Here is a 27,943-nt window from a genome sequence, read left to right on the forward strand (position 1 = left end):
ACACCATACACAAAAATTAACTCAAAATGGATCCAGGACTTAAACATAAAACGGGAAACCATAAAAATACTAGAGGAATCCACAGGCAGAGAAATCTCAGACATATGCCAAAGCAATTTCTTCACCGATACCGCTCCTAGGGCAATGGAAGGAAAAGAGGAAAAAAACAAATGGGACTACATCAAAATAAAAAGCTTTTGCAGAGCAAAAGAAACCATCAACAAAACAACAAGAAAGCCCACTGTATGGGAGAACATATTTGCAAATGTTATCACTGATAAAGGTTTAATCTGCAACATCTACAGGGAACTTACACAACTTAATAAAAGGAAGATAAATGATCCAATTAAAAAAATGGGCAAAGGTCCTAAATAGAATCTTTTGGAAAGAAGACAGAAGGAAGGCCAAGAGACATGTGAAAACATGCTCAAAGTCACTAATTATCCTAGAGATGCAAATCAAAACGACAGTGAGGTACCATCTCACACCTGTCAGAATGGCAACCATCAACAAATCAACAAACGACAAGTGCCGGCAAGGATGCGGAGAAAAAGGAACCCTCATGCACTGCTGGTGGGAATGCAGACTGGTGCAGCCACTGTAGAGAACAGTATGGAGTTTCCTCAAAAAACTAAAAATGGAACTCCCATTTGACCCAGTGATCCCACTTCTAGGAATATATCCCAAGAAACTAGAAACACCTATCAGAAAGGAAATATGCACCCCTATATTCATAGCAGCACAATTCACCATAGCTAAGATTTGGAAACAGCCTAAATGCCCATCAGCTGATGAGTGGATTAGAAAACTATGGTACATCTACTCAATGGAGTACTACGCTGTTATAAAAAAGAAGGAATTCTTACCATTTGCAGCAGCATGGATGGACCTGGAGAGCATTATGTTAAGTGAAATAAGCCAGGCAATGAAAGAAAAATACCACATGATCTCACTCATTTATGGAAAATAAAGAACATTATAACCTGATGAACAAAAAGATAGATACAGAGGCAGTAAAGCACCGAACAGACTGTCAAATTACAGCGGGAAGGCTGGGGAGTGTTGGGGAAGGGGGGAAAGAGATCAACCAAAGGACTTGTATGCATGCATATAAGCACAACCAATGTACACAAGACATTGGGGGGGTGGGATGAGGGCATGGGACTGGGGGTAGGGGAGGCTGAGGGAAGGTCAATGGGGGAAAAAAGGAGATATATGTACTACTATATGTAATACTTTAAACAATAAAAAATAAATTTAAAAAAGAAAAAAAAAACTATAAGAAAGATGAGCCCGGCTGGTGTGGCACAGTGGTTGAACATCAACCTATGAACCAGGAGATCCCAGTTCAATTCCTGGACAGGGCACATGCCTCGGTTGTAGGCTCAGTCCCCAGTGGGGGCATGCAGGAGGCAGCCGATTAATGATTCTCATTATTAATGTTTCTCTCTCTCCCTCTCCCTTCCTCTCTAAAAAAATAAAAATAATTTTTAAAAAAAGGAAGATGACAATTTTCTAAAAGATTATACAGATATAGAATATAATAACACTTAAAAAGTCCCCAATGAGCCCTGGCCAGTATCACTCAGTGGTTAGAGTGTCAGCCAGCAGACTGAAGGATGGCTGATCCAATTCCTAGTCAAGGCATGTACCTGAGTTGCAGGTTCAATGATTGATCCCCAGCCAGGCCTGGTGTGTGTGGGAGGCAACCAATCTATGTTTCTCTTTCACATCAATGTTTCTCTCTTTCTCTATCTCCTCCCCCACTTCCACTTGCTCTAATATCAATGGAAAAAATATCCTCAGGAGAGGATTAACAACAACAAATAAACTACTTTACAAATTCACAAACTGCCTGGGCATAGCTCAGTAGTGGAGCATTCATCTATGAACCGGGAGGTCATGGTTGGATTCCCGGTCAGGGTACATGCCCAGGTTGTGGGCTTGATCCCCAGTAGGAGGCGTGCAGGAGGCAGCTGATAAATGGTTCTCTCTTATCATTGATATTTCTCTCTCTCTCTTTCTCCCTCCCCCTTCCTTTCTGAAATCAATAAAAATATTTTTTAAAAACACACACAAAAAGCAAATTCACTGACAATGAAATGCATCTCTTTGCACTAAATGAAATCAACATTCCCTTCTATCCTTATGTGATACTCTGTCCCTAGTATCACCAGCTACTACATATTTAACTACCGACCACCTATATGCTGATTTCCAAATCTGTTACCTCCAGCTCAGAACTCTGCAGTGAGATCACTTCTATCACCTACTGCATATCTACAGCTAGATTACTCATAGACATCTTAAACTCAACAATCTAAAACTGTACTATCTTTCCTGTTTTTTCCAAAATACTCCAAATCTTCTCTGCTTCTGGAACTCTTCATCTTGACTGGTAACACCAATACCCTCCCAATCTTTTAAGTCAGATACCTGGAAGTCATCCTAAATTCCTCATACCCCTCATTTCACACCCTACCTTTAGTCTTCTCTCATCTAATCTTTTTTAATTCTTAAGTATCTTCCAGCTAACCATTTTTCAATGAGTGTCAACCTCCTACATCTCCTGTGGCCTACAAAGAAGATTCAAATTGCTAAGCATAAAATTCAAATGCCTTCATGACCTGGCCCTTAAGTACCTCATCAGCTATAGCCCACCTTTTCACCTTTGTACTTTATATTCTTACTAGTGGCCCGGTACACAGATTCGTGCACATTGAGAGGAAATTAATTAGAAGAAATATTTTAATGTCGCTATTCGCCCTTTCTCTATAATAGAAGTGCCAACCAAATTCACGATCGACAATGACAGATCGAAACACATATGTGAAACTGGCGCCAGTGAGAGCTTTATATGTATCATGCATGCGTCAGTCAACATTTATTTTTATTTATTTTTATTTTTTATTTTTTAAAATATATTTTTATTGATTTCAGAGAGGAAGGGAGAGGGAGAGATAGAAACATCAATGATGAGAGAATCATCGATCGGCTGCCTCCTGCACACCCCCGACTGGGGATCGGGCCCACAACCTGAACATGTGCCCTTGACTGGAATTGAACCCAGGACCCTCCAGTCCACAGGCCAACGCTCTATCCACTGAGCCAAACCAGCTAGGGCTCAAGATTTATTTTTAAATTGCCAGTGCACATCATATGTACCGGCCAGTCGGGCAGACATACAGTCGGTCACTTAGCCTTTTATATATACAGACTAGAGGTCCAGTGCGTGAACTTGGGGGGCGGGGAGGAGTCCCTCAGCCAAGCCTGTGCCCTTTTGCAGTCCGGGAGCCCTTGGGGGGATGTCTGACTGACAGCTTAGGCCCGCTCCTTTGGGGGAGCAGGCCTAAGCAACAGTAGGTCATCCTTAGTGCTATGGCGGAGGCAGGCCACTGCACTCGCCAGCCGTCAGCCCAGCTTGTGGCTGAGTGGTGCTCCCCCTGACAGAGCGCACTGACCACCAGGAGGCAGCTCTTGCATTGAGCATCTGCCCCCTGGTGGTCAGTGCATGTCATAGCGACCGGTCATTCTGCCATTTGGTCTATTTGCATATTACCCTTTTATTATATAGGATTGCCAGTGTGCATCATATGTACCAGCTGATTGGTCGGACGGATGTATGGTCAGTCACTTAGCCTTTTATATATATAGACTAGAGGCCTGGTGCACGAAATTCATGCACGGGGGGGGGGGGGGGAGGTCCCTCAGCCCAGCCTGCACCCTCTCCAATCTGGGACCCCTTGAGGGATGTCCAACTGCCCGTTAAACGGGCAGTCGGACATCCCTCTCACAATCCAGGACTGCTGGCTCCCAACTGCTCACTTGCCTGCCTGCCTGATTGCCCCTAACCACTTCTGCTTGCCAGCCTGATCGACGCCTAACTGCTCTGCTGCCAGCCTGATTTCCCTAACTGCCCTCCCCTGGTGGCCCGGTCACACCTAACTCTCCTCCCCTGATGGCCTGGTCACCCCCAACTACACTCCCATGCAGGCCCGGTAACCCCTAACTGCCCTCCCTTGCCAATCCCCCCCAATTGCCCTCCCCTGCAGGCCTGGTCCCCCCCAACTGCCCTCCCCTGCTGGCCTGGTTGCCCCCAACTGCCCTCCCCTGCTGGCCCGGTAACCCCTAACTGCCCTCCCTTGCCAGCTTGGTCTCCACCAACTGCCCTCCCCTGCAGGCCTGGACCCCCCAACTGCCCTCCCCTGCAGGCCTGGTCCCCCCAACTGCCCTCCCCTGCAGGCCTGGTCACCCCTAACTGCCCTCCCCTGCATGCCTGGTCCCCCCCAACTTCCCTCCTCTGCTGGCCTGGTCACCCCTAACTGCCCTCCCCTGCATGCCTGGTCCCCCCCAACTTCCCTCCTCTGCTGGCCTGGTCACCCCTAACTGCCCTCCCCTGCTGTGGCCATCTTTGACCACATGGGTCCATCTTATGTGTTGGAGTGATGGTCAATTTGCATATTACTCTTTTATTAGATAGGATAATACTTAACTGGAAGGCACTATGTTAGATATGTTGCATACATTTTGTCTTTTAATCCTTCAAAATAACCTTAATGATTAAGTATTATTTTACCTACCTGCCAAGGAATGACACTGCATACCCACTACCAATTTTTGGATTATCTTAGTTACAAAACCTCAGTGAGACCCTAGTATGAATCACTGCCTCAATGACGACTAGGCTCTTGTCATCTACATCAGACACTAATGGTCTTGCTAAGCACTAAAAAAAAAAAAAAAAAAAAAAAACAAAACTACAGCAGAGATACTGATTTGAATGGCTAGAGAAAAGTATTTTCTATCACTATCTGTTCTGAAATAATAGATAAGGCTTTTCATAACGTCACAATCAATAACTTCCATCATTAATAGTTATTCCCCAAAATGCTCTTTAACAATGTTTACACTAAAAAATACTTTTAGCTTTTCCCACCATATTGGACCCTGTGGAGGCCAAGGCTGTGGTCTTTGAAGGAATATTGTTTTGAAGGATTAAATGACAAAATGTATGCAAGGAAAGGCCATTTTTGCAGGCTATAAAGGGGGGAGATCTCAGGAACTAGAGGGCGCACACAACTCATCTTAAAATTGAAGGTCTTATGCTCAAGATGAAAGTGAATTCTATCTAAGCAGGAGATGTGCTTACGTGTACAAAGCAAAGAACAACACAGTGACTGCTGGTAGCAAACTGAACAAAACCAGAGTAATCTGGGGAAAGGTAACTCGTGCTCATGGAAACAGTGGTACAGTTTGTCCTTAATTACAAAGCAACATTCCTGCTAAGGCTATAATGGGGCACAGAACATAATTGGACACAGAATCCATGTAATGCTGTTCCCCCCTCCCCCCAAGGATTTAAGCTTATTGAAAAGTAAATAAACAAAGTGAATTTGCAAAAACAAACAAACAAAAAACACCCAAAACTTTTAAACAAAGTATTACCTGGCAATAAGCATAGTTTCCAAGAGCTTTATGAGCTTCATCAATAACTAGACACTTTATTTCAGCAGCAGGACAAGCTCCCCTAGAAAGATCATTTACCATGACTTGAGGTGTGAGAAAAATGACTCTCCTATTGTGCCATATTTCCTTCCTGGTGAAAGCTTGAGTAGATCCTGTAAATAAAAGTGACACTGGGTAACCGATGGGGTACATATACACAAATAGCTTCAAAATACTCTGACAAGCTAGGGAGGTTCTCTGAAGACTGAATAAAGCAATTCTATCATTATCGCTGGACTTGCTACAAGTATAGGCATACTTCAGAGACATTGAGGGTTCAGTTCCAGACAACCACTACAAAGCAAGTGTTGCCCTAGCCAGTTCGGCTCAGTGGATAGAGCTGTCCACAGCCTGCGGACTGAAGGGTCCCGGGTTTGATTCCGGCCAAGGGCACATGCCTGGGTTGTGGGCTCATCCCCAGTAGGGGGCGTGCAGGAGGCAGCCGATCAATGGTTCTCTCTCATCATCTCATTGATGTTTCTATCTCCTCTCTGAAATCAATAAATATATTTTTTAAAAAGAAAGCAAATGTTAATCTTTTAGCTGGTGGAGGCTCTTGCCCTCAATTTGTAAGAACTGCAACATCTGTGAAGTCCAAAGCTAAGCGCAATTAAAATGGCATATGCCTGTAGATGATGTTTTAAGGGAGAGGATGTAAGATAAACATATGATCTGGGGACTATTGCACATGGGTCAGGAACTTCTTTAGCTCAATTTCCACCAGAACATGTACTCTGCCCTACCAAGCTCAAATTCAAATTAGCCCGTTCTTTCTAAAATACCTGTCATTTCGGCCATGTGGGGCTGCGGGATACCCATCACTCGGTAGCAAGCCTCGATCTGCTGTCTCACCAAAGGTTTCGTGGGGGCCATGAAGACCACCTTGCCTGATGGGAACCAGCGGTAGAAATTGTACATGACCACGGCGGCAATAAAGGTCTTTCCCAACCCCGTGGGCAGACACACCAGCGTGTTGCAGAACAGAGAGGCCCGGGCGATGTGCAGCTGGTAGTCGCGCACGGGGCAATTAGTAGGATAAACCCACAGCGCGCCCGCTGAGGTGCAGAACCCGCCATTCTCTCGATTCAGCTGCCGCTCTGCCTCGTACACTGCGACCAGCAACACATCATCGTCCGACTCCGGCTGTGCCTCGGCAGCCTCCGCGGCGGCAGGCGAACGCGCCCGGGAGGTGCCAGGGCTCTGAGGCCGCTCGGTTCCGGAGCTGCAGCCCGGAGCCCCGGCGGATCGGAAGAGGCTAGAGCCCCACGTCTGAAAAAGCGTTCTCTGCCGTCCGCTCATTAGGCCTACGACCACCAAAGGCTTCTCTCAGGCTCCAGCCGAACAGCTACGGTGTCGACCTCCATCTGTTACTTCCGCACCGAATAGTGGGACACAAGGCGGGGCCGAGGCCAGCTTACCCAGTTAAAAATGCCGCCACTGAGATTGCGTTGGGAAGCTGATTGGCTGGCTTCCCGGAAACCCGCGCGGCCAGCCGGGGAGGCGTGCGCATTGTTTTGGAGTTACTCTAAATTTGGTCCCCTTCTCAGTTTTCCTATAGACTCTGAATTTCAGTTCCTTCTCCAATGACTAGGTTGTTAGGGTGTCGTTGCTAAAGTGGTATCGCTTAAAATAATAAAAATAAGTAACCTGGAGATCCCCAGGACAATGGATACTCATATTTTTGCGAACTTAACGTTATTGCTCGTCTATAACGTTCTTATTCTTTGTTGTGTTTTTAAATCGGAAGATAAGGTGGAAAGCGTAATTGTTTCGATTCAATTAAATGTCTTATTTATCTGTCCAGGCTGAGAAAACAAAATGTCAGGTCTCTTTTTTGCAGTATTAGAAGTGGCAAGCCATTATCTTACACTATTTTTATTGCTAAGAGGAAGTAAGGGGTTTGGTGCTGATACTGTTGGAAAATCCGAAAGAAAATAAGGCGTTCTGGTGCTCCTTTACATCTTTATAAATATGGTTGGTGTGATATGTCTACTCTAGCAATAGCTTTCTCAGACTTCTCCACCTACTCCAAACCTGGAGACTTTAACCTCAATAAATCTGTTTCTTGTATAGTGAGGGAAAGTATACACACATTATGATGTATTTTGAATATTAATATTAATGCTTTATTTGGTCAAGTTCCGAACTTGCTTTTAGACAAACTGTTTCTCTTGTGTTTGTATTTTTTTGGGGGGAAGGAGACCGATTGTATTTTAGTTTCATTTGTGTGAATCTCAAAAAGGAGATGGTCGGATAAGGGTTGTTCTGATGGACAAGAACTGAGTCAATTTAGGTGTAAATATTTGGGTTAGAACTAGATAAAATGAGATTAGATGCCTAAAGTCTCTGTTATTTTCTTTAGCAGGTTGAAGGCATAGTAGTAGCCCTTGCCCTAGCGGGCTAGCCAGTTTGGCTCAGTGCATAGAACATCAGCTTGCAAACTGCAGGGTCCCAGGTGCACAAGCCGGTTTCAGGGGGTGCAGGAAGCAGCCAATCAATGATTCTCTCTCATCATTGATGTTTCTCTCTCTCCCTCTCCCTTCCTCTCTCTAAAATCAATAAAATATAAAAGGCACTTCCTATATATTTTTTTTTAAAAGACATAGTAGCCCGACGTTAAAAACAACTGTGGGTAAATATCAGAAGTCTCCTGACAGGGGTTCCAACTAAGAATTGGCAGCGCACCATCTTCTGCAAGGGTCACATCAGCTGGGTTTTACCCGGACTCAAAAAAGAAGCCCTCAAAGCGCAGCCTAGACGTCACTCAAGGGCGGCCCCAGTCTCGCGGGGTGGCGCCGTGACCCCGCCCCCTCAGCGCCGAGCGGGGGCCACGCCTCTCCCGGGGTGGGCGACGCCACACCGCCGCGGGCCGGTTCAGTAAAGCCGAGGCAGCGGGGGAAGATGGCGGCGGCTGTCCCACAGCGGGCCTGGACCGTGGAGCAGCTGCGCAGCGAGCAGCTGCCCAAGAAGGACATTATCAAATTTTTACAGGACCACGGTTCAGATTCGGTACAAGAGGCGGCGGGGCGGCCGGGCTGGGGCGGCCGAGGGACGCCTCTCCCCCCCCGGAGATGCTCGTGGATTCCGTATTCCTCCGATCCCCACCCTCGTCCCGGCCGCTGGCCTGGAAGGCCGGAGAGGCCTCGAGCGCTGGGAGTCGCGCTCCCGCCCCTCGCCCGGCCCTGCTTGTGCGGGCGGAGCAGCTTTGCAGCTGGTGGCTCGCTGGGAGCCGTCGCATTATTAGAACCTCATTGGGATCCTTGAATGAGAGGGGAGGCCGTGCAAAAGGGAACCGGGAGATATTGGCGTTGCGGGGGCAGGGGCGGGAGAGACCGGGCTTGGATGCGACCTCTAGAGGGGAGTGCGGGCTGTTAGGGAAATGGGGGAGGATGGGATTTCTGTGGGAACCATGTGTGCGACTTGATTTTCTCATCAGTTACTAATATTGAACCTAGCTTTCGATTTTAACTTAAAAACACAAACTCTTTACATGACCTTTTCACCTTTACACTGTGGACTTATATGTGCTATTCATGTACAGCGGTCTCCTATTGTTATAAACAAACTAAGAAGTCTATTTCTCATTCTTTATAGTGTACGCCCTGCGTTTTTTCAGCTTAGTCTCCATCTTAACCATGTCTTGTCACAAGTAATTTCTTCAGAAATTAAGACCATTCATACGTCTTAAATTGTTGAACGACTGTGCAATTTGTTATGCCCGTGGCATCGCCCACTAGCAGCAGTCTGTATCTGGTTTCTCTACAATTTTCTTACTAACTTCTAAGCTAGCATTTAGAAATATTGTTTCTGGGTTCTTTAAGAAGATTGTAGATTTTTACCTTGAGGGGAGTAGGATTACTCTCCCATCTTCCATCTCCATGCTCCTGAACAAGCATCTGACATCAGTAAATATTTGTACATTTACAGAAAGAGCTATGCTCAGTGTTTGGGGCTACAAGGATGAAAAAAGAAAGACCATGGTCCAGCGATACCATTTTACCATTTTAGTGGAATTATTTTAAACCAATTCATACTTCAACTAGAATAGAGTAGGCATATCATTTATTAACATGTTATCCCTCAATACTGTGCTTCATCAAATTCTGGTAAACAAATCATCCCAATTTGGTATCTAATGTAAAACTGGCTAATTTTAAGAGACTTGGAGATATTTTTATAACGTTCTTTTAAGTGCATATTCTCCAATGTTCACTCACATACTTAAACCTGTACTTGATATTCACCAGTTTATTGATTATAAGATACCAAGGAGATATTTATATGTTGGGTATTTGGAACATTTTCTAAAGAAATCACAAGAGTGCTAAAGCAACTGATTACTTCTGTTTAATTAAAGTAGCCTTTCCCCATCAGCCTTTATCATTTAGAACATTTCTCTAGGAGTGGTAGAGAAAAAAATACTATAGAATGGTGTTAGAAAAATTGCTTTATCAAAAGGTTCAAAGAGTCAGAGAACAACTGAAAAAGTAAGAAAACGAGGAATCAAGCAAAGACCACAAGACAGAAAAGGAAGCATGAAAATCCCCATGTCACATGATTTTGAATTGAAGTTAAATAATTTTGATGACTTGATATTTCAATAGTATTTTGGTGTCCATTTACCAATTTAGTCTTATATTTGAGAGAAAGATAATTCTATTGTGGATTATCCTTTCAACAACCCTCTGACATACATGCTGTTATTAATCTTCCACTATGATATAGAAACTGAGTCTTTAGGAAAGCTTAGTCCCTTGTCTAACAGCAGCTAGGATTTTAACCCCGATGGATAACTCCACAGCCCATAAATGTAACCACTGTATATCTAACATTGTGTAGCAGTGCTTCTCAGCCTGCCAGGAATGGGTTACAGATATGTTGAGATAGCTGTGCCTAATATGGCTGGAGGCCCACATTGTGCTAGGAGCAGCTTTGCCCAGTCACCAAAGTGTGCTTGCTGTATAAATGTGCTTTTCTGTGAGCTCTGATACGGAACTCACAGTGTGACCCCTGTATAATATTACAGTACTAGGCTTGTAAATCTTACAAGTACTCAATATGTTTTTTTCAATCTTTAAATTTTGTTGTTATGAAGTAGGGTATAAAATACAATATTTCATTTTTTTCTATCAGTGGTAGTACTATTGAAAACAATGACTAATATAAAGATCATTTTGTAATTTTAGACCCTTATATGAGGAAAGTTGTTTTGACTAACCAGCTTTTTTCTTTATAGTTTCTTGCAGAACATAAGTTATTAGGAAACATTAAAAATGTGGCCAAGACAGCTAACAAGGACCATTTGGTTACAGCCTATAACCATCTTTTTGAAAGTAAGGTGAGTGTTATTATATTTTACTAGAGGCCTGGTGCACGAAATTCGTTCATGGGGGGGTGTCCTCAGCCCAGCCTGCTCCCTCGCCAATCTGGGACCCCTGATAGGATCGGGCCTAAATGGGCAGTCAGACATCCCTCTCACAATCCAGGACTGCTGGCTCCCAACTGCTCGCCTGCCTGCCTTCATGATTGCCCCTAACCCAGGGGTGGGCAAACTTTTTGACTCGAAGGCCACAATGGGTTCTTAAACTGGACCGGAGGGCCGGAACAAAAGCATGGATGGAGTGTTTGTGTGAAGGGTATGGTCTTTTTTTTTTTTTATTTCAATAGTTTTATTCATTTCAAACATTTTAACAAGAAGAATGTAAACACTAATTATTATAATTTGAAACTTCAAAAAATGGAGGAATCATAGCACAATAACATACCTTATATTGAAGATGGCAAAGGCAAAATAAAATTGCCTAACAAAGGAAAGGTACAAAAGCCTTTCAAATTAAACTTAAATATAATAAAATAATTTAAAACTAAAACAAATAGAAAAGAACAAAATGTGTAAACAGTAAATTAAACATTTTCTTTAGTGCAACTTCCAAATTATGCCCGGGACGTAGATGTAGATGGCAATGTAGACTGGGTTGAAAGGTTTTTGGTCTTTAAAACATCAACTTCAGTGGGAACAGTGTTGTTGGTCTCCTTTTTAGCTAATGCTCTGATACTGTGCTCTCCAGGGGCGTGTCTCCCTACATCACCACGATAATGTGTCTACGCATTCCCAGGGTGATGTCGGGGGACGCGTCTGCGGGCATTACAAGGAGCGTCTGGAAGATTGAGAGGTTGTTCCTTCTACTGAATGGGCGGATATAAATCCGCCCACTCAGAAGAAGGAGCTGCAGCTGTGTTTCCCGACGTTGCCATGTTAACACTGCTGCTGGTGAAGGAGCGGAGGGGAGAGCAAAAGAACCCTCCGCTCTTTTGGATCCGCGGGCCGGATAGAACAGCCGAACGGGCCAGATCCGGTCCGCGGGCCGTACTTTGCCCACAGCTGCCCTAACCGCTTCTGCCTGCCAGCCTGATAACCCCCTAACCACTCCCCTGCCAGCCTGATTGCCCCTAACTGCCCTCCCCTGCAGGCCTGGTCCCCCCCAACTGCCCTCCCCTGCTGGCTATCTTGCGGCCGCCATATTGTGTCCACATGGGGGCAGCCATCTTGTGTGTTGGAGTGATAGTCAATTTGCATATTACTTTTTTTTTTAATATATTTTATTGATTGTTTAGAGAGAGGAAGGGAGAGGGATAGAGAGCTAGAAACATCGATGAGAGAGAAACATCGATCAGCTGCCTCCTGCACACCTCCTACTGGGGATGTGCCTGCAACCAAGGTACATGCCCTTGACTGGAATCGAACCTGGAACCTTTCAGTCCGCAGGCCGACGCTCTATCCACTGAGCCAAACCGGTTAGGGCTGCATATTACTCTTTTATTAGATAGGATAGAGGCCTGGTGCATGGGTGGGGGTCAGCTGGTTTGCCCTGAAGGGTGTCCTGGATCAGGTTGGGGGTTCCCTTGGGGCGTGGGGTGGCCTGGGCGAGGGGCCTGTGGTTGTTTGCAGGCCGGCCATGCCCCCCAGCGACCCAAGCGGAGGCCCTGGTATCTGGGATTTATTTATCTTCTATAATTCAAACTTTGTGGCCTTGAACAGAGGCCTGGGCTGGCCAGGGTGTGCAGGAAGCTTGGCTTCCTCCATCACCAGGGAAACCCAAGGCTCCTGTTCGCTTTGCGGCCGCAGCCATCTTGGTTGGGTTAATTTGCATACTCACTCCTGATTGGCTGGTGGGTGTGGCTTGTTGGTGTAGTGGAGGTACGGTCAATTTGCATATTACTCTTTTATTAGATAGGATTGCCAGAATATTATTTTGAATATTTCCCAAATTAAATTTGAATGCATTTATTTTCAGAATATGTTAAAGTTTTTACACCTGCAAATTTTCTTAATTGTAACTATAAATAGACTGGCTGTCAAATCTGGTAAGTTTAGTCACCAGTTTAACAGGATGTTTTGACATTTTGAAACGGACCAGATTTTTAAAATAATTCTCTAGTCGTTTAAGACAACAAATTCTTTTTTTTTTTTTTCTTTTAACAAATTCTTAAGGGCACTGAAAAATTATAAATCTAAAGTAAGTCCCATTTCATTAATGAACTTAAAGTCTGTTAGACTTATGCTGAGCCTTTAGAAAACCAAATTTTAAGACATTCCCCACTATGTGTTCACTATGAGATGACCATCTCCTACAGAAAAGAATATTAAGGAGTTGTTTGAATAATATTCATATCTCTAAGTCTCCTTTCTGAATTTATATTCTGAGATGAGAGTTTGAGAGTCATAATGTGTTGATTAAAATGCTTAACATAAGATTATTTGTTCTTAGGCAATTTCTGTTTATTTACATTTAAGTGCAGGTAGATGTTCATTTAATTGAAGCTGAATATCTAGATGTCTCTCCTAGCTTTTAACCAATCCTGAATATGATAAACATTATTTTCCCTACAGCGTTTCAAGGGTACTGAGAGTATAAATAAAGTGTCTGAGCAGGTGAAAAATGTGAAGCTTAATGAAGATAAACCCAAAGAAACCAAGTCTGAAGAGACTCTGGATGAGGTTTGTATATAATATTTTCTTATTTAGTTCTCATGTGAATTTGAGAAAAGTATTTATTTTGCAGCCCTGATTTCTCATAATGAGGGATAGTTGAATATGGCTACTTACCAGTAAGCCAAACACTAATTTGTAGAGTATTTCCTTTAGGTGTACTGAATCAGAAAAAGGCCTAAGCTGTGGGGGCCAGGTGGGGAAGCCTAAGAACCAGTGCTTTACAGTCAGGAAGCCTTTCCTTTGATATACCTCTAGCTTAGGTTGTTTTTGTGTGTGTGTGTTTTTTAATCCTCACCTTGGAATATTTTCTTTGATTTTTAGAGAGAGGAAAAGGGAGGGGGAGAGAGAGACATCAATGTGAAAGAGAAACCTCCATTGGTTGGGGCTGGATGGGCCCTAAAGATAGGTATGTGCCCTGACCAGGAATCAAACCCAGGACCTTTCTGTGTATGGGATCATGCTCCTACCAACTGAGCCACACTGGCCAGGGCTAGCTTTTCTTTTTATATTGCCTCTATGTCTGCCCAGAACTTCTGAGCTTTCAAAGCTATTTTAAGATCCTTATTCTATAGCCAAGTTGGACTGAGTGAAAGAAACTTCATTTTGGTTATTTTTAGCTTTTCCAAATGTACATAGTGTCCTTGGCAATAGAAATAGTCCAGGCCTGGCTGAAGGGTATAAATTCATCTTCTAATCTTTACCAACCCAGGTTTTATACTTTGGACAAAGATTTGAAGAACCAGATAAAATCATTTCTGCAAATGGACAGCCTTCATGGAGCTAAGAACAGCCTCAGTAGAGCTGAACTGATTATAATTTTGCCACTTCAGATAATAACTAAGCTCACTCATTTCTGGCAGTCTTAGTATCAGTGATAATAACCTAATAATAATATTATTAGTTATTGTAAAGAGGTGTAGCCTATTGATAAGGTGAAGCATTTGGGTATTAGTGGAAAGAGTATAAATAAGATCAGGTATAGAAGTGTAAATGTTTTATGACTAAAGCTAGTTAATTTGCATAACCTTTTCTGTTGGTTGAAAGGCAAATATTAATGTTTGTGGAAAGGTACACACAATCAAGCAATTTTGAGGTTTATCACAAGTATATTATTTAATACATGTTATAGTCAGCAAATATTGAGCAGCTAATAAGGTAAATAGAGGTATAATAATTACTAAAAGGGTTGCAAAGCAATTGGCAACATAGTTTACCTTACAGAAAATTAGAGTAAGGGAAGTATGAGGCAGCTGATAGTGTATCATTAAAAGGTTAAAAGAGACTTACAAATAAAAGGCAGTAAGGGCTGGAGACAATCCAGAGATATCCTGTGAGGGTCCTAAACTATATCCTTTTATTTATTTAAGACCTCTTTTTTTTTTGGATCCGTGAGTTAATGTCATGTCAGAACAACTAAAAATAAAGTGGAAGTGACCGCTGTTCTTGACCATAATCTTGTGTCATATAAACTGAGTTACTCCCACCAGTTTTCATCTTGAATTTACAAATAGTAGCCTTCAAGGTTTTGTGATCATGTTCCTCTTAATAATATTTTCTTAATATATTTTTATTGATTTCAGAGAAGGAGAAAGAGAGAGAGACATCAATGATGAGAATCATTGATCAGCTGCCTCTTGCATGCCCCCTCCTGGGGATCGAGCCTGCAACCCAAGCATGTACCCTTGACTGGAATTGAACCCAGGACCCTTCAGTCCACAGGCCAACTCTGTCCACTGAGCCAAGCCAGCTAGGGCAGGAACTCTTTTCATTTCATTTAGCTGGCCAGCCTGAACCCAATTATGTGCTTTCATTGTCTTCCTACCACATGGATTCCATAGTCTTTGGACCAGTACTTTGCTGATTCCTGCTATCTGCTTTCTCTGTTCATGCCTAGAGACTACTGAATGGGACAGTGTAATTCTAGACTGATAGACTTACTAAATATTCTTGAGCATGGTATGGTTTGCAAAATAGTAATTTAGAAAACTTACTAGAATAACCATTTGGACCTTAGCTAGGTTTTCTCAGTGATTAGAGTACTGGCCTGGGGAAGGCTTAGTATGATTTCTTTAAAAGGATGTAAAAACCTCAATATTTTTTATATTGACTACATGTTGAAATATGTTTCACGTATTAGTTTAATGTGGAAATAAACAGCTTAAAATTACATTTGTAGCTCTCATTATATTTCTGCTGGGCAGCATTCATAACATTCAGAGTTTTCCAGTGTCTGGCTCCTGCCCAGCTTCAGATTTACTATTTCTATAAAAATACTCTTCAGCCACAAATGGCTGCTGATTGTCTATAAAACTGTCCTTTCCCACTTCCATACTTTATTACTTACTTAGTGCTTCTTTTAACTTCCCTACTTGTCAGTTCTGTATCCACTTTATCATAGCATCCTGTGCTTCCTCTACAGGTCTTACAACATATGTAATTATAGACATGTCTATACTCTACTAGAAGGAAGGCCAGTACCATGTCTGCCTATGTATCTCTAGTTCACCTATGTATCTCTAGTTTCTAACACATAGAATCTGCTCAGATATTTCTTAAATTAATAATAGAACAGTTAGGTAATATATTCTCATTTTTAGAAGCTGTAATGTGATCCAGTTCATTATAATTGAGTGATTACTCTCAAAGTCCCTTTATATCTGGATCTAGAAGTACCTAGGTCAGACCCAATCTTGGGAATATAGTTCTTTTCATCACTTTGGACTAAGAAATTGCTGCAAAGCCAGGAAATTACCTAAGAGCCAGGTTCATTCAAGCATATAACTCTCCAGAACAGCCCAAGAACTGATGTGACTTCTCACTGTGAACCAACCAGTTTCTTGCAATGAAACCCAAAACCAGATTAAATAACTAGAGCAGCATTTCTCAAAGTGTGTTCTGTAAGTCCCAGAAGTTCGAGATTGTTTTTCTGGCATCATTAAAACCTGTACGTGTATCTCCTACTGTAAGATTCACAGTATATATTATTAGCTAATGACAGCTTTGAGAAGTCTTGCAGAATGGAGGTATGTTTAACTTTGACATCATGTTTTCCAAATTTAATTACATTAGACTCCTTTTCTTCTAACAGTGTTAGCAATGTCAAGGAATGAGTGATCCATAAAAGACACTTTGTGAAACACTGAAATGGAGGCTATCAGTGGGCAGATGGGCACCTTCACTGTTAAGATTGAATCATAACCATCAAATGTGTGTTTGAATTATTATTCTAGGACCTCTAATATAGATAACACAACATGCCCATGTAACAACAAATAGGAAAACAATAGAATGACATTAAGATGTAATTAAATGTAGTTTTTGTTAGCTAATGAGACCTTGCCTTTCAAATATTATGTAATTTAGATATTCTCACATAATAAACTAGAGGCCTGGTGCATGAATTTTTGCTCTAGTGGGGTCCCTTGGCCTGATGTGCAGGATCGGGCCAAAACCTGCTCTCCGACATCCCCTGAGGGGTCCTGGATTGCGAGAGGGCGCAGGCCAGGCCGAGGGACCCCACCAGAGCACGATCGGGGCTGGGGAGGGACCGTGGGAGGGCTCCAGGGCATGTTCGGCCTGTCCTGCTCAGTCTCGATCAGCTGGACCCCAGCAGCAAGCTAACCTGCCAGTTGGAGCATCTGCCCCCTGGTGGTCAGTGCACATCATAGCCACTGGTCGACCGGATGACTGCCTGCCCCCTGGTGATCAGTGCACATCATAGTGAGCAGTTGAGCAGCCTTAGCATATCATTAGCATATTACGCTTTGTTTGAACAGATGACTGGACACTTAGCATATTAGACTTTTAATTATATAGGATATATGTAGTCATTCCATTTTGTAGCTTTAAATTTTTATTTTTTTATTTTTATTTTTTTTTTTTGCCCTAACTGGTTTAGCTCAGTGTATAGAGCAGGGGTGGGCAAACTTTTTGACTCGAGGGCCACAATGGGTTCTTAAACTGGACCGGAGGGCCGGAACAAAAGCACGGATGGAGTGTTTGTGTGAACTAATATAAATTCAAAGTAAAGGAGCGGAGGGGAGAGCAAGAGAACCAGATAGAACAGCCAGATCCGGCCCGCGGGCCGTAGTTTGCCCACGGCTGGTATAGAGTGTCAGCCCAAGGACTGAAGGGTCCTGGGTTCGATTCCGGTCAAGGGTACATATCTCACTTGTAGGGTAGGTCCTCGGCCCTGGTCAGGGCACATGCAGGAGGCAACCAGTTGATGTGTTTCTCTCACATTAGTGTTTCCCTTTCTCTATCTTTCCCTCTACCTTCCACTCTTTCTGAAAATCAATGGAAAAATATTCTCAGGTGAGGATTAACAAAACAAAAAAAAAGTTTGTTTGTTTTTTTAATTAAAATCCTTTTTCCCCAGCACAGCTGGTGTCGCTTAGTGGTTGAGCATCTTCCTATGAACTAGGTCATGGTTCATTTCTCAGTCAGGGCACATATCTGTGTTTTGGGTTTGATCCCCAATAGGGGGCATGCAGGGGACAGCCAATCAATGATTCTCTCATCATTGATGTTTCTATCGCTCCCTCTCCCTTTCTCTCTGATATCAATAAACATGTTTTTAAAAATTATTTTCAAATTTGGGATATATCTATATATATAAAAGCCCAGTGACCAGAACGGTGGAATGACCGAAACAACTGGTGGCTATGACATGCACTGCAGCACCCAATCAGCCTGATCAGCCTCCCACCCCCCAGCCGGCCCGGCCCCCCAATTGGCCTTGAACACCCTGGTCGGGGGCAGGGCCAGCTGCCACCCATCCACTGCCCCTCTCCCCAGCCAACCTGCCCCCAATCAGCCCCCAACACCTTGATTGGGCACTGGGCCAGCCGGCCAACTGCCCACGGCCCCTCCCCACTGCCAGTCAGGCCTGATGGGCCCCCATTGGGCAGCTGGCCAGATCCCACCTGTGCACAAATTCGTGCACCAGGCCTCTAGTATTACTAGATTTTTGTCGAGTATGTATTTTTAAGCCATTTATTTTTCTGATATAAAAATAGCATGCTATTGCCCTGGCAAGTGTGGCTCATTGGTTAGAGTGTCGGCCTGAAGGGTCTCGGGTACGATTCCCAGCCAAAGGCACATACCTGGGTTGTGCGTTCACTCCCCATCCCCAGTCAGGGTGTGTGCAGGAGGCAAGCAGTTGTGGCTCTCTCACATGGATGTTTTTCTCTCTCTCCCTTTTTCTTCCTCTCCCTCGCTTCCACTCTCCCTGAAAAAGCAATGGAAAAAATATCCTCAGGTGAGGATTAACGACAACAAAAATAGCATACTATTTTTATTTTATTTTTTAATTGATTTCAGAGAGGAAGGGAGAGGATGAGAGTGAGATAGAAACATCAATGATAAGAGAGAATCATTGATCGGCTGCTTCCTGCATGTCCCATAATGGGGATCAAGCCTGTAACCCAGGCATCTATCCTTGATCAGAATCAAATCGGGGACCCTTCAGTCCAAAGGCCAGTGCTCTATCCACTGAGCCAAACCAGCTAGGGTGCATGCTATTTTTAAATACAAAATAACAGAAAAGGATAGAGAATACAGAATATAATTCAACACCTTGAAATGAACATATTTAACATTCCAGAATATTCTAACATTTTTATGCATGTATTTAAATAGTTGAGACATGACTGTAGTTAGAACTTACTATTATTTTTCCCTTAATGTTGTAAGAATTTTTCCACTATTTTTTTCTTTTTGTGTTTTCTTTTTTCTTAGAATATTTCCACTATTGAAAACAACATGTTATCATAAAATGTGTGGTTATTTTACCATTATGAATAATAGTGTATCGGGTAACTGCATAATGATTTTTTTCCTAAGATTCAAATTACTTCTTTAGCATATATTTCTATAAATGGAATTACTTGTTACACTTTGAACATCTTTAAATTGTATTCCAAAGATATGATACCAGTTCACACTGCTACCAGTAGACACCTGACCATTTACAGTACCATAAAGTAAGCTTATAGTGGGAGTGTCAGGGGGGAAGATAATGTTTACTTTTATACTGCACATTGTACTTAAGCTATAGGTGACTTTCTTTTGATTTAGGATGGCAGTTTAGCTTTAGTTCAAAGTACTAATCCTAAAAAGTGGATAGGGATTTTTACCCTATCCAGGCCTTTTATCTATAAAAGATGGGGTAAAAACTGTCAGATTGCTGTGAAATTAATTGACATAAGAAAATGACTTCTGTAACACCTGACTTCCATATGTGCTTGTAGTAGTAAAATAGTTCAGAGCATGGGCTTTATATTCAAACTGCCTGGTTTCCAGTTCTGCTCAGCCACCTAGGAGCTGTAGGGCCTTAAGCAAATTACTTAACCACCCTGTCCTTATGTTTCCTTATTGGCAAAATAGGGATAACAGTAACTACCTCACAAGGAAGTGAAAATTAAAAGTCAATTTATTTTAACAACTATGTATGGTGCCAGGTAGATACTTGCAATATTAGGGGATCACTTTGTAAACTATTTGATTATCTATATATTTTGCTGTACACCTGAAATTGATACAAAATAATATTGAATGCAAACTGTAATTGAAAAATTATTTAAAGGAAAAAAAAACCGTAAAAACAAATATAGAGTGGAAAAAAAGGCAATTTTTAAAATATATTTTTTTACTGATTTCAGAGAGGAAGGGAGGGGAGAGAGATAAAAACATTAATGATAAGAGAGAATCATTGATTGGCTGCCTCCTGCATGTCCCCACCAGGGATTAAGCCTGCAACACAAGCATTGGCCCTAAACAAGAATGGAACTTGACCTTCTGGTTCATAGGTCAACTCTCAACCACTGAGCCACACCACCTGGGTGAAAGAAAGGCAATTTATGTAAGGCATTTGGAATAGTGCCTGGCACGTAAGGCATTCAATAGATATTAACTATTAACATCAAAGTTTATTATCACTATTACTTGGGGTACTTGGGTGTAGTGGAAAAAATAAGAGCTTTGGATTCAAACTCGAGTTCATATTTATTTTTTATTACTCACTAGCTCTGTTGCATAAATTCCCTGAACCCCAGTCTCATCTGCAAAAATGCAAGTAGGTGATGCCTGCCTTCAGAGGATTGTTAGGATTAAGTGGGATGTTATGTGTTAAGTGACTGGTAAACAATAGGTGTTTAATATCTCTTACTTCCTTTCCCATTATTAAATGTTTTATACTATACAATTTCTATATATTAAATATGTCTAAGAAATTGCTTTACTCACAATATATGAACCACCATTGATTAGATTAGCCTGTGACTAAAAAAATTAAAGAGGTCCTGATAATTCTGCTTTGTTCTATGAAATATGCCTGTTATGGTAATGTTTGTAGATATTTTCATTCATTGTGTGAACTTCTTTTCAAGTTCAGAAACAAATCCAACATAACTATTCATTCTAATTTTATATATATTAAAAATGTTTAGTAATGCTAAAACCAATCAAATCTTTTAAGAAAATGTCACAATGCTTTATTTAATGCCTTATGATTTTATAGGAATAGTAATATTTCTAACCTTGAGGAATAACTGGATTCATTTTATGGTTTGTTGAATAACTCACAGGATTATTGTTAAAAAACAACAACAATAACAACACTGGTTTCCAAGAAACTGAAAGTTATTGGAAATTAAATTATAAACATCCTAGTTACTAATATTCTCATCACAGACTTGAAATGAGACAGTGACTTCAACTCACAGAGGTGGACCAAAGACAAAATAGTTTACCAAATCTATGAAACTCTGTGACCAGACTTAGGTCACAGTTGGCTATTGATAGATTTTAGAAGGAGAGAGAAACATGTATTTGTTGTTCCACTTATTTATGCATTGGGCAATTTTTTTTAATTGATTTTGAGGGAGAGAGAAAGGGAGAGGGAGAGAAACACAGATGTGAGAGTGAAACAAGGATTGGCTGCCTCCTGCACACCACCAGGGATCAAGCCTGCAACCCAGGCAGGTGCTCTGACCTGGAATCAAACTGGCAACCTTTCAGTGCATGGGACAACACCCAACCAACCGAACCACACCAGCCAGGGCTTGTTTGTTGATTCTTAAATGTGCCCTGACCGGGGATTGAACCTACAACCTTGATGTATTAGGATGATGCTTTAACTATCGGAGCTGCCCAACCAGGGACAATGGGCTATAAGTATTCTCTTCGTCATCCTTCTCAAAGAAGGACATAAGTTAATAAATATGTATGTATTATCTGTCTTTGTTTTTAGGGTCCACCAAAATATACAAAATCTGTTCTTAAAAAGGGGGATAAAACCAACTTCCCCAAAAAGGGAGATGTTGTTCACTGCTGGTATACAGGAACACTACAGGATGGAACGGTTTTTGATACCAATATTCAAACGAGTAAGTCTAAATGTAATCTTTTTGGCTTTAAGGCATTATAAAATACTAGATGCCTGGTCCATGAAAATTCATGCACTGGAGGGGGAGTTCCTCAGCCCAGCCTGCCCCCTCTCACAGTCTGGGAGCCCTAAGGGGTGGGAGGTGACCTGGCGATCAGGGGGAAGGCAAAGCCCCCATCACACCTCTGCTGCTGCCACTGCCAGCATCACAAGCCTCGGCCAGCCCTGGTTACCTGAGCCTTAGGTGGCCCTGGGCGGCTGAGCAGCCACCATCCAAGGCTTGCCTATACCTCAGGCCCGCCCTGGGCGGCTGGGCAGCCGACATCTGAGGCTTGCCTGCACCTTGGGCCGGCCCTGGGCGGCTGAGGGGCTGAGGGCGGGTCCAGCCACACCGCACGCCTGCCACCCCACTCCCAATACCCCCACCGCCACCCCCACCCCCACCCCCCGCGGGGCTGGAAGGACTGGGGGACTCTGGCAGGTCTGAGGGAACTGGGCACCGCCATCTTTGTGACGGTCAATTTGCATATTCCCTCTTTATTAGATAGGATTTGTAGATGAGGTGTTAGTACCTTTTTCTTGGCTGTCACTTTTTCCCACAAGTCTTTTGCACCTGTGATTTACTTGGAAGAGGTCTCTGCAGTTCACTGCTTATTGGCTGGGTAAATAAAGACCTCTTGGTCATTGAAAAGCAAAAACAAAGAAGCAGCTTAGACTAAACTTGGTTAATGTCCCAAAGTGAGACTTGAATATCTATACTAATAAAAGGGTAATATGCTAATTAGACCGGACATCTTCCAGACATCCTTCCAGACAAAGCCACAGAGGTGGGGACTGAGGCAGAGGCAGTTACAGGCTATCAGGCCGGCAGAGGGGAGCAGTTAGGGGGCTATCAGGCCGGCAGGGGGGAGCAGTTAGGGGGCGATCAGGCCAGCAGGCAGGTGGGCGGTTAGGAGCCAGCAGTCCCGGATTGTGAGAGGGATGTCCAACTGCCAGTTTAGGCCCCATCTCTGTGGGATCGGGCCTAAGCCGGCAGTCGGACATCCTCCGAGGTGTCCCGGATTGGAGAGGGTGCAGGCCAGGCTGAGGGACCACCCCTCCACACCCCCCGTGCATGAATTTCATGCACCAGGCCTCATCTATATATATAAAAGCCTAATATGCAAAGCGTCCCCTCCAGGATTTGACCGACCAGGCATTTGATCACTTGCTATGATGTGCACTGACCACCAGGGGGCAGCGTGGAATGAAGGGAGGCCCCAGCTGGCTGCCAGAAGGCCCCAATCGGCCCTGATCACCGGCCAAGCCTAGGGGCCCTACCTGTGCACTGATTTCATGCACCGGGCCTCTAGTGTTAATATAAAAGGCAGGATATCTTGCATTAGTGGTGTAAATATAGGTCCTTTTCCCTCTCCACTGTTTCAACCATAATCATTTGTTTATTTTTTAAACATATATTTTTTATTGATTTCAGAGAAAAAGGGAGAGGGAGAGATAGAAGCATCAGTGATGAGAGAGAATCATTCATTGGCTACGTTCTGCACAATCCCTTCCTAGGTATCAAACCCACAACCCAGGCATGTGTACTCCTGGTTCATAGGTCAACACTCAACCACTGAGAAACACCAGCTGGGCCATAATTGTATTTATATCAAGAATTTTAAAGTATTTTTTTAAATATATTTTTATTGATTTCAGAGAGGGAAGGAGGAGAGAGATAGAAACATCAATGATGAGAGAGAATCACTGACTGGCTGCCTCCTGCACACCCCACATTGGGGATCGAGCCCACAACCCAGGCATATGCCCTTGGCCAGAATCGAACTCAGGACCCTTCAGTCTGAAGGGCAACCTCTACCCACTGAGCAAAACTGGCTAGGGCAAGAATTTTCTTGGTAAATTACCTGGCTTTCTGCATTTCTTTCAAATGCACAGTATTATAAGTTCTGAATCAAGTTACAGACTTAAATCCCTGTGTTTTCCCATTGGAACTTAATTTCATCATTAATTATAAGGAAAATTGTTTTACAGGTTCAAAGAAGAAGAAAAATGCCAAGCCTTTAAGTTTTAAGGTTGGAATGGGCAAAGTTATCAGAGGAGTAAGTAAAAAATGGCCGTGTGTCAAGAGATTCTGGCACATGCTACTGTGGAATGGTACTATAAGGAATTAGGATTGGGGATATCATGAAAACAAGCTTTCGAGTAGGACAAATTAGTAAGATCTCTAGGTCTCAGTTTCCTCGTCTATAAAATAAGGACAGCACAGCCTCTTTCAAGGTTATTAAAAGATTAAATGGACATAATTTAAATCATGTAATATAGCAGAGACTCCAATATTCTGTCCTACTTCTTTTATTATTTTTTCCTTCAAAAGTTAATTTGTAGTATGTTTGGCTTTTTAAATTTGCCTTTTAGATTCTTGTAAGATGTTGCATGGCTGTTGTACCACTTATAACATGATCAATAAAGGTAAAATATCTATCTGTCCCACTGAAGTACTAATAAAAGCCGGAGTTTGTTCTGTAGCCCTCACCTCTCATAACTTAGGCTCAAACACCAGAAAACCTTTCAAACATAAGTATGCCTTTACTGAACTTTCCCTGTGAGATAAGAGAAGAAAAACTGAGAAAAAGGGAAGTTAGCTGTACCTGACCACTGCAGTGACAAGAGATAAAAAAGTAGTACTGATTATCAGCTTCATTGAATCGGGTTGTCATGCTAGGGTCCACTTAATATTTTAAGCTGTCTTTACTCAGGACTCCAAACATTAATAACAAACGTATTTAAATGAAGTTATCAGAATCTTCAGTGTGTTTATCTTTGTAAGTCTTAAAGTATGATCCAATCATATCCAGAGCCCAAAATATAAAATAATTTGGAACTATAGGCTTAGTTGGAAATAACCTTAATGCTACCTTGATTATACTAAGTTGATAGCAATTACTTGTAAGGTTGAGCTATTTTTCTATTTTTATAACTAATTTGCTTACTGATAAACTTCTAGTTTATTTTCTTAATTTTCAGTATGTGGCAAATCTGTCTCTGTCCCTTGAACTTTATGGAACGGTTACATTTCAACAGAGTATATATTAGTCATATATTCTATATCCTTTCATCGTATTTACTTAACTATTTTTGGTAACTGGCTTTAAGATCCAAATTTGGACAAAATGTAGCAACAACCCAGAAATCTCTCACTTCTTTGACTTTTACCTTCTATAATATTAACATGTTAAGCACCCAGCCTGTTTTGTCTTCCGGACGGAAAGTATAGTGTCAGTCACCGGTGACTGGGCGCTTAATGTGTTAATGCTCTAGACAGGGCTGGGCAAACTTTTTGACTCGAGGGCCACAATGGGTTCTTAAACTGGACCGGAGGGCCGGAACAAAAGCATGGATGGAGTGTTTGTGTGAACTAATATAAATTCAAAGTAAAGGAGCGGAGGGGAGAGCAAGAGAACCGGATAGAACAGCCGGATCCGGCCCGCGGGCCTTAGTTTGCCCAAGGCTGCTCTAGCATGTACTTCTTTTTTAACCATCATGCCTGCACTATTAACAATTTGGTAATCTTAAGATAGTTTTAGAGTTAGTACTTGTTAGTTTATCCTTATAAAAATAATTTCAGAATTTTGCCCTAGGATATAATAGTGTAGCAAAAATATTATTATAGTACTAATAAACTATTCTATAATGTTTCCACATTACAGTTTACAAAAGTGCTTTTACATTATATCATTTAAGGCATCTGAGTATTATACTGAAAAATTGTTTAATATATCCTTTTTTCATTGAGGAAATAAAGGACAGTAGTTTGAGGACTCTCCCAAGGACATTACCATTTATGACATAATGAAATCCAGTAATAAAATGTTTTTCTGTATATAATCTTACCTGTCTTCTGGTTTTACATGTATTTTTGAGAGTCATTAGTTTTGATTTTATATTCTTGCCTTTAGTGGGATGAAGCACTCTTGACTATGAGTAAAGGAGAAAAGGCTCGACTAGAAATTGAACCAGAATGGGCTTATGGGAAGAAAGGACAGCCTGATGCCAAGTATCCTTTTTTCCTTTGTAATTAAAGGAAAAACACTAAAAAGGATCACCTGAAGGTATGAAAGATGCTATCTAGGTTAACCTCTGGGTCAGGGATCCTGTTCAGACTGGAATTCCTTTACATTTAGATGCTTTTGTGTCAAGACCTCCAATACTAGAGGCCTGGTGCACAAATTTGTGCACAGGTGGGGTCCCTCTGGCCTACAGGGATAGGGCTGAAACCCGCAGTTCAACGCTGCCTGCAGCTCCTGCCTGCCTCTCCCGCTCATCCTGGCTCCACTGTGCATGCCACAGGCTCGCATCCCATCAGTCCCCATCCGGAAAGGCTTGCGCTGCAGTAGCAGCACTTGCCAGCCATGAGTCCTATGTCTGGAGCCCTCCCATGGGGAGTGGCCTGCAGGATTGGGCTGAAACTGGCTCTCTGACATCCCCAAAGGGGTCCAGGATTGCAAGAGGGCGCAGGCCAGGCTGAGGGACCCCACCGGTGCACCATCGGGCCGGGGAGAGACTGTGGGAGGGCTCCAGGGCATGTCTGGCCCATCTCACTCAGTCCCAATCTGATGGACCCAGCAGCAAGCTAACCTACTGGTCGGAGCATCGGCCCCCTGGTGGTCAGTGCAGGTCATAGCAAGCTGTTGAGCATCCGTAGCATATCATTAGCATATTACCCTTTGATTGGTTGTTCGGTTGTTCTGCCGTTCGTTCTATTTGCCTATTACCCTTTTATTATATAGGAGGATTTTAAGACTTAAACTGTGAGATTTAAGTTTTCCTCTGACAGGCAATTGCTTGAAGGGTTTACTTTAAGGAGCTCAATAGCCCAATACAAACAACTGTAGCATATTGTAGAATGCAGATGTGTCTCATGGTATTTTTGCTACAGTATAATTTCAGGCAATTATAAAAATGGAACACATGTTGGGGATTACCAGTTGTGAAATGAAGAACACGGGTTCGACATACTATAAGCTTTTGTGATCAATACTAATGACAGTAACTTTTTTTCTGATTTAAAAAAAAAAGGGGGAGCCATGACTCCAGACCATCCCACCAGAACTAAGTGGTTACTAATAGGTAAGTGGGAAGGTAGTTTTTTTCTGTTGTTGGTTCCATTCCCATTGTATTAGAGTAAGTTTGGAAAAAGAGTTTTTGGAAGTCCTCTCTAGTCTTATTAAAATTATCTGGGAATATAACAGTCTTTCCTAAGCCTATCAAAATGAGTTGGCTAGCTAAAGCTTTCTCTGTGAAGCATGTTAATATCAATCAGATAAAAGTCACTCTTTTCTCTAAACTCAGCATTTTAAAACTCAGCAAATATTAGGTACTACCTCATATGAACTTTTTATACCCAGCTAGGTTGGAAAAAAAAATTTGAGTACTGAATAACAGCAGTCTTTATTAAGTGGTTGCTAATTTGGGAGTACTAGTTAGGCATCCAGATAAGGAACATCCCAGCCAAGCTAAAGCCTATAATCTCTATTTACAAAGATATCTCTATTAGGAATCACTATGCTTGTAATGTATTAGCCTCTGAATCAGCTGCAAAGCCCTTTTCTTTGTAGTTAATTGCCAATATCCAGTCTACATAATTCTAATTTTAGACTAAAATTATTGGGAATGAGAAGCAATTTTATCCTATTTACCTTAACTTCTTCAACAGAATCCCACCAAATGCAAAACTCATTTTTGAAGTGGAGTTAGTGGATATTGATTGAAATAGCAATGCTTCTGATCTAAAGACAGCAATAGCCTTGAAGAAAGTTACGTAACTAATTACAGCTGGTTACTATTGTAATGGAAGTGAACTGGAAAATTCAAGGAGTTATGTTAGAACTTGTTTACTTTCTCTCAAAAATTAAGAAATGTAATGTTATAAATCCCTTAAGTTTAAAATATTTTACTACAGCTGTATAAAATACTGGTTAAGGAGAACTTTTCCTTTTACCTCATGTTGTAAACTAAAAGGCTCAATAAAAATGTACCAGATGTCTTGATTTGTTTGGTGT

At 42.2% G+C, this 27,943-nt stretch overlaps 2 protein-coding genes across 3 annotated transcripts in view; one reads left to right on the forward strand and one right to left on the reverse strand.

The window, feature by feature from the left end:
• Positions 1-6,804, reverse strand: part of FANCM (FA complementation group M) — a gene marked incomplete at both ends in the record, with an annotated part of 53,960 nt that extends 47,156 nt beyond the window's left edge. The window contains 2 exons of the mRNA XM_080662799.1: positions 5,446-5,618; positions 6,288-6,804. Of these exons, the coding sequence (XP_080518925.1) occupies positions 5,446-5,618; positions 6,288-6,804 (690 nt within the window). The remainder of the gene's footprint in view (positions 1-5,445; positions 5,619-6,287) is intronic.
• A 1,520-nt stretch (positions 6,805-8,324) lies between these two features.
• FKBP3 (FKBP prolyl isomerase 3) lies at positions 8,325-27,931 on the forward strand. Of its 2 annotated transcripts, none has more exons than XM_080670797.1 (7): positions 8,325-8,514; positions 10,742-10,843; positions 13,397-13,504; positions 21,750-21,885; positions 23,916-23,983; positions 25,841-25,938; positions 27,598-27,931. In XM_080670797.1, the coding sequence occupies exons 1-7, from the start codon at positions 8,407-8,409 to the stop codon at positions 27,650-27,652; spliced, it is 675 nt and encodes a 224-aa protein (XP_080526923.1). In that variant the 5' UTR covers positions 8,325-8,406; the 3' UTR covers positions 27,653-27,931. The 2 variants fall into 2 exon arrangements, with proteins under 2 accessions (XP_080526923.1, XP_080526924.1); XM_080670798.1 differs by lacking the exon at positions 27,598-27,931 and adding an exon at positions 26,961-27,011 and having other exon boundaries at positions 25,841-25,993.
• Positions 27,932-27,943: the final 12 nt, after the last annotated feature.

Source organism: Plecotus auritus (genome assembly GCF_963455305.1).
Source record: "Plecotus auritus genome assembly, chromosome: 1".
Lineage (NCBI taxonomy): Eukaryota > Metazoa > Chordata > Mammalia > Chiroptera > Vespertilionidae > Plecotus > Plecotus auritus.

Coding starts and splice junctions, on each gene's coding strand:
- FKBP3 (XM_080670797.1), top strand. CDS start 8,407: ATGGCGGCGGCTGTCCCACAGCGGGCCTGGACCGTGGAGCAGCTGCGC. Junction 8,515..10,741: donor AGGACCACGGTTCAGATTCG/GTACAAGAGGCG, acceptor TTTTCTTTATAG/TTTCTTGCAGAACATAAGTT. Junction 10,844..13,396: donor ACCATCTTTTTGAAAGTAAG/GTGAGTGTTATT, acceptor TTTTCCCTACAG/CGTTTCAAGGGTACTGAGAG.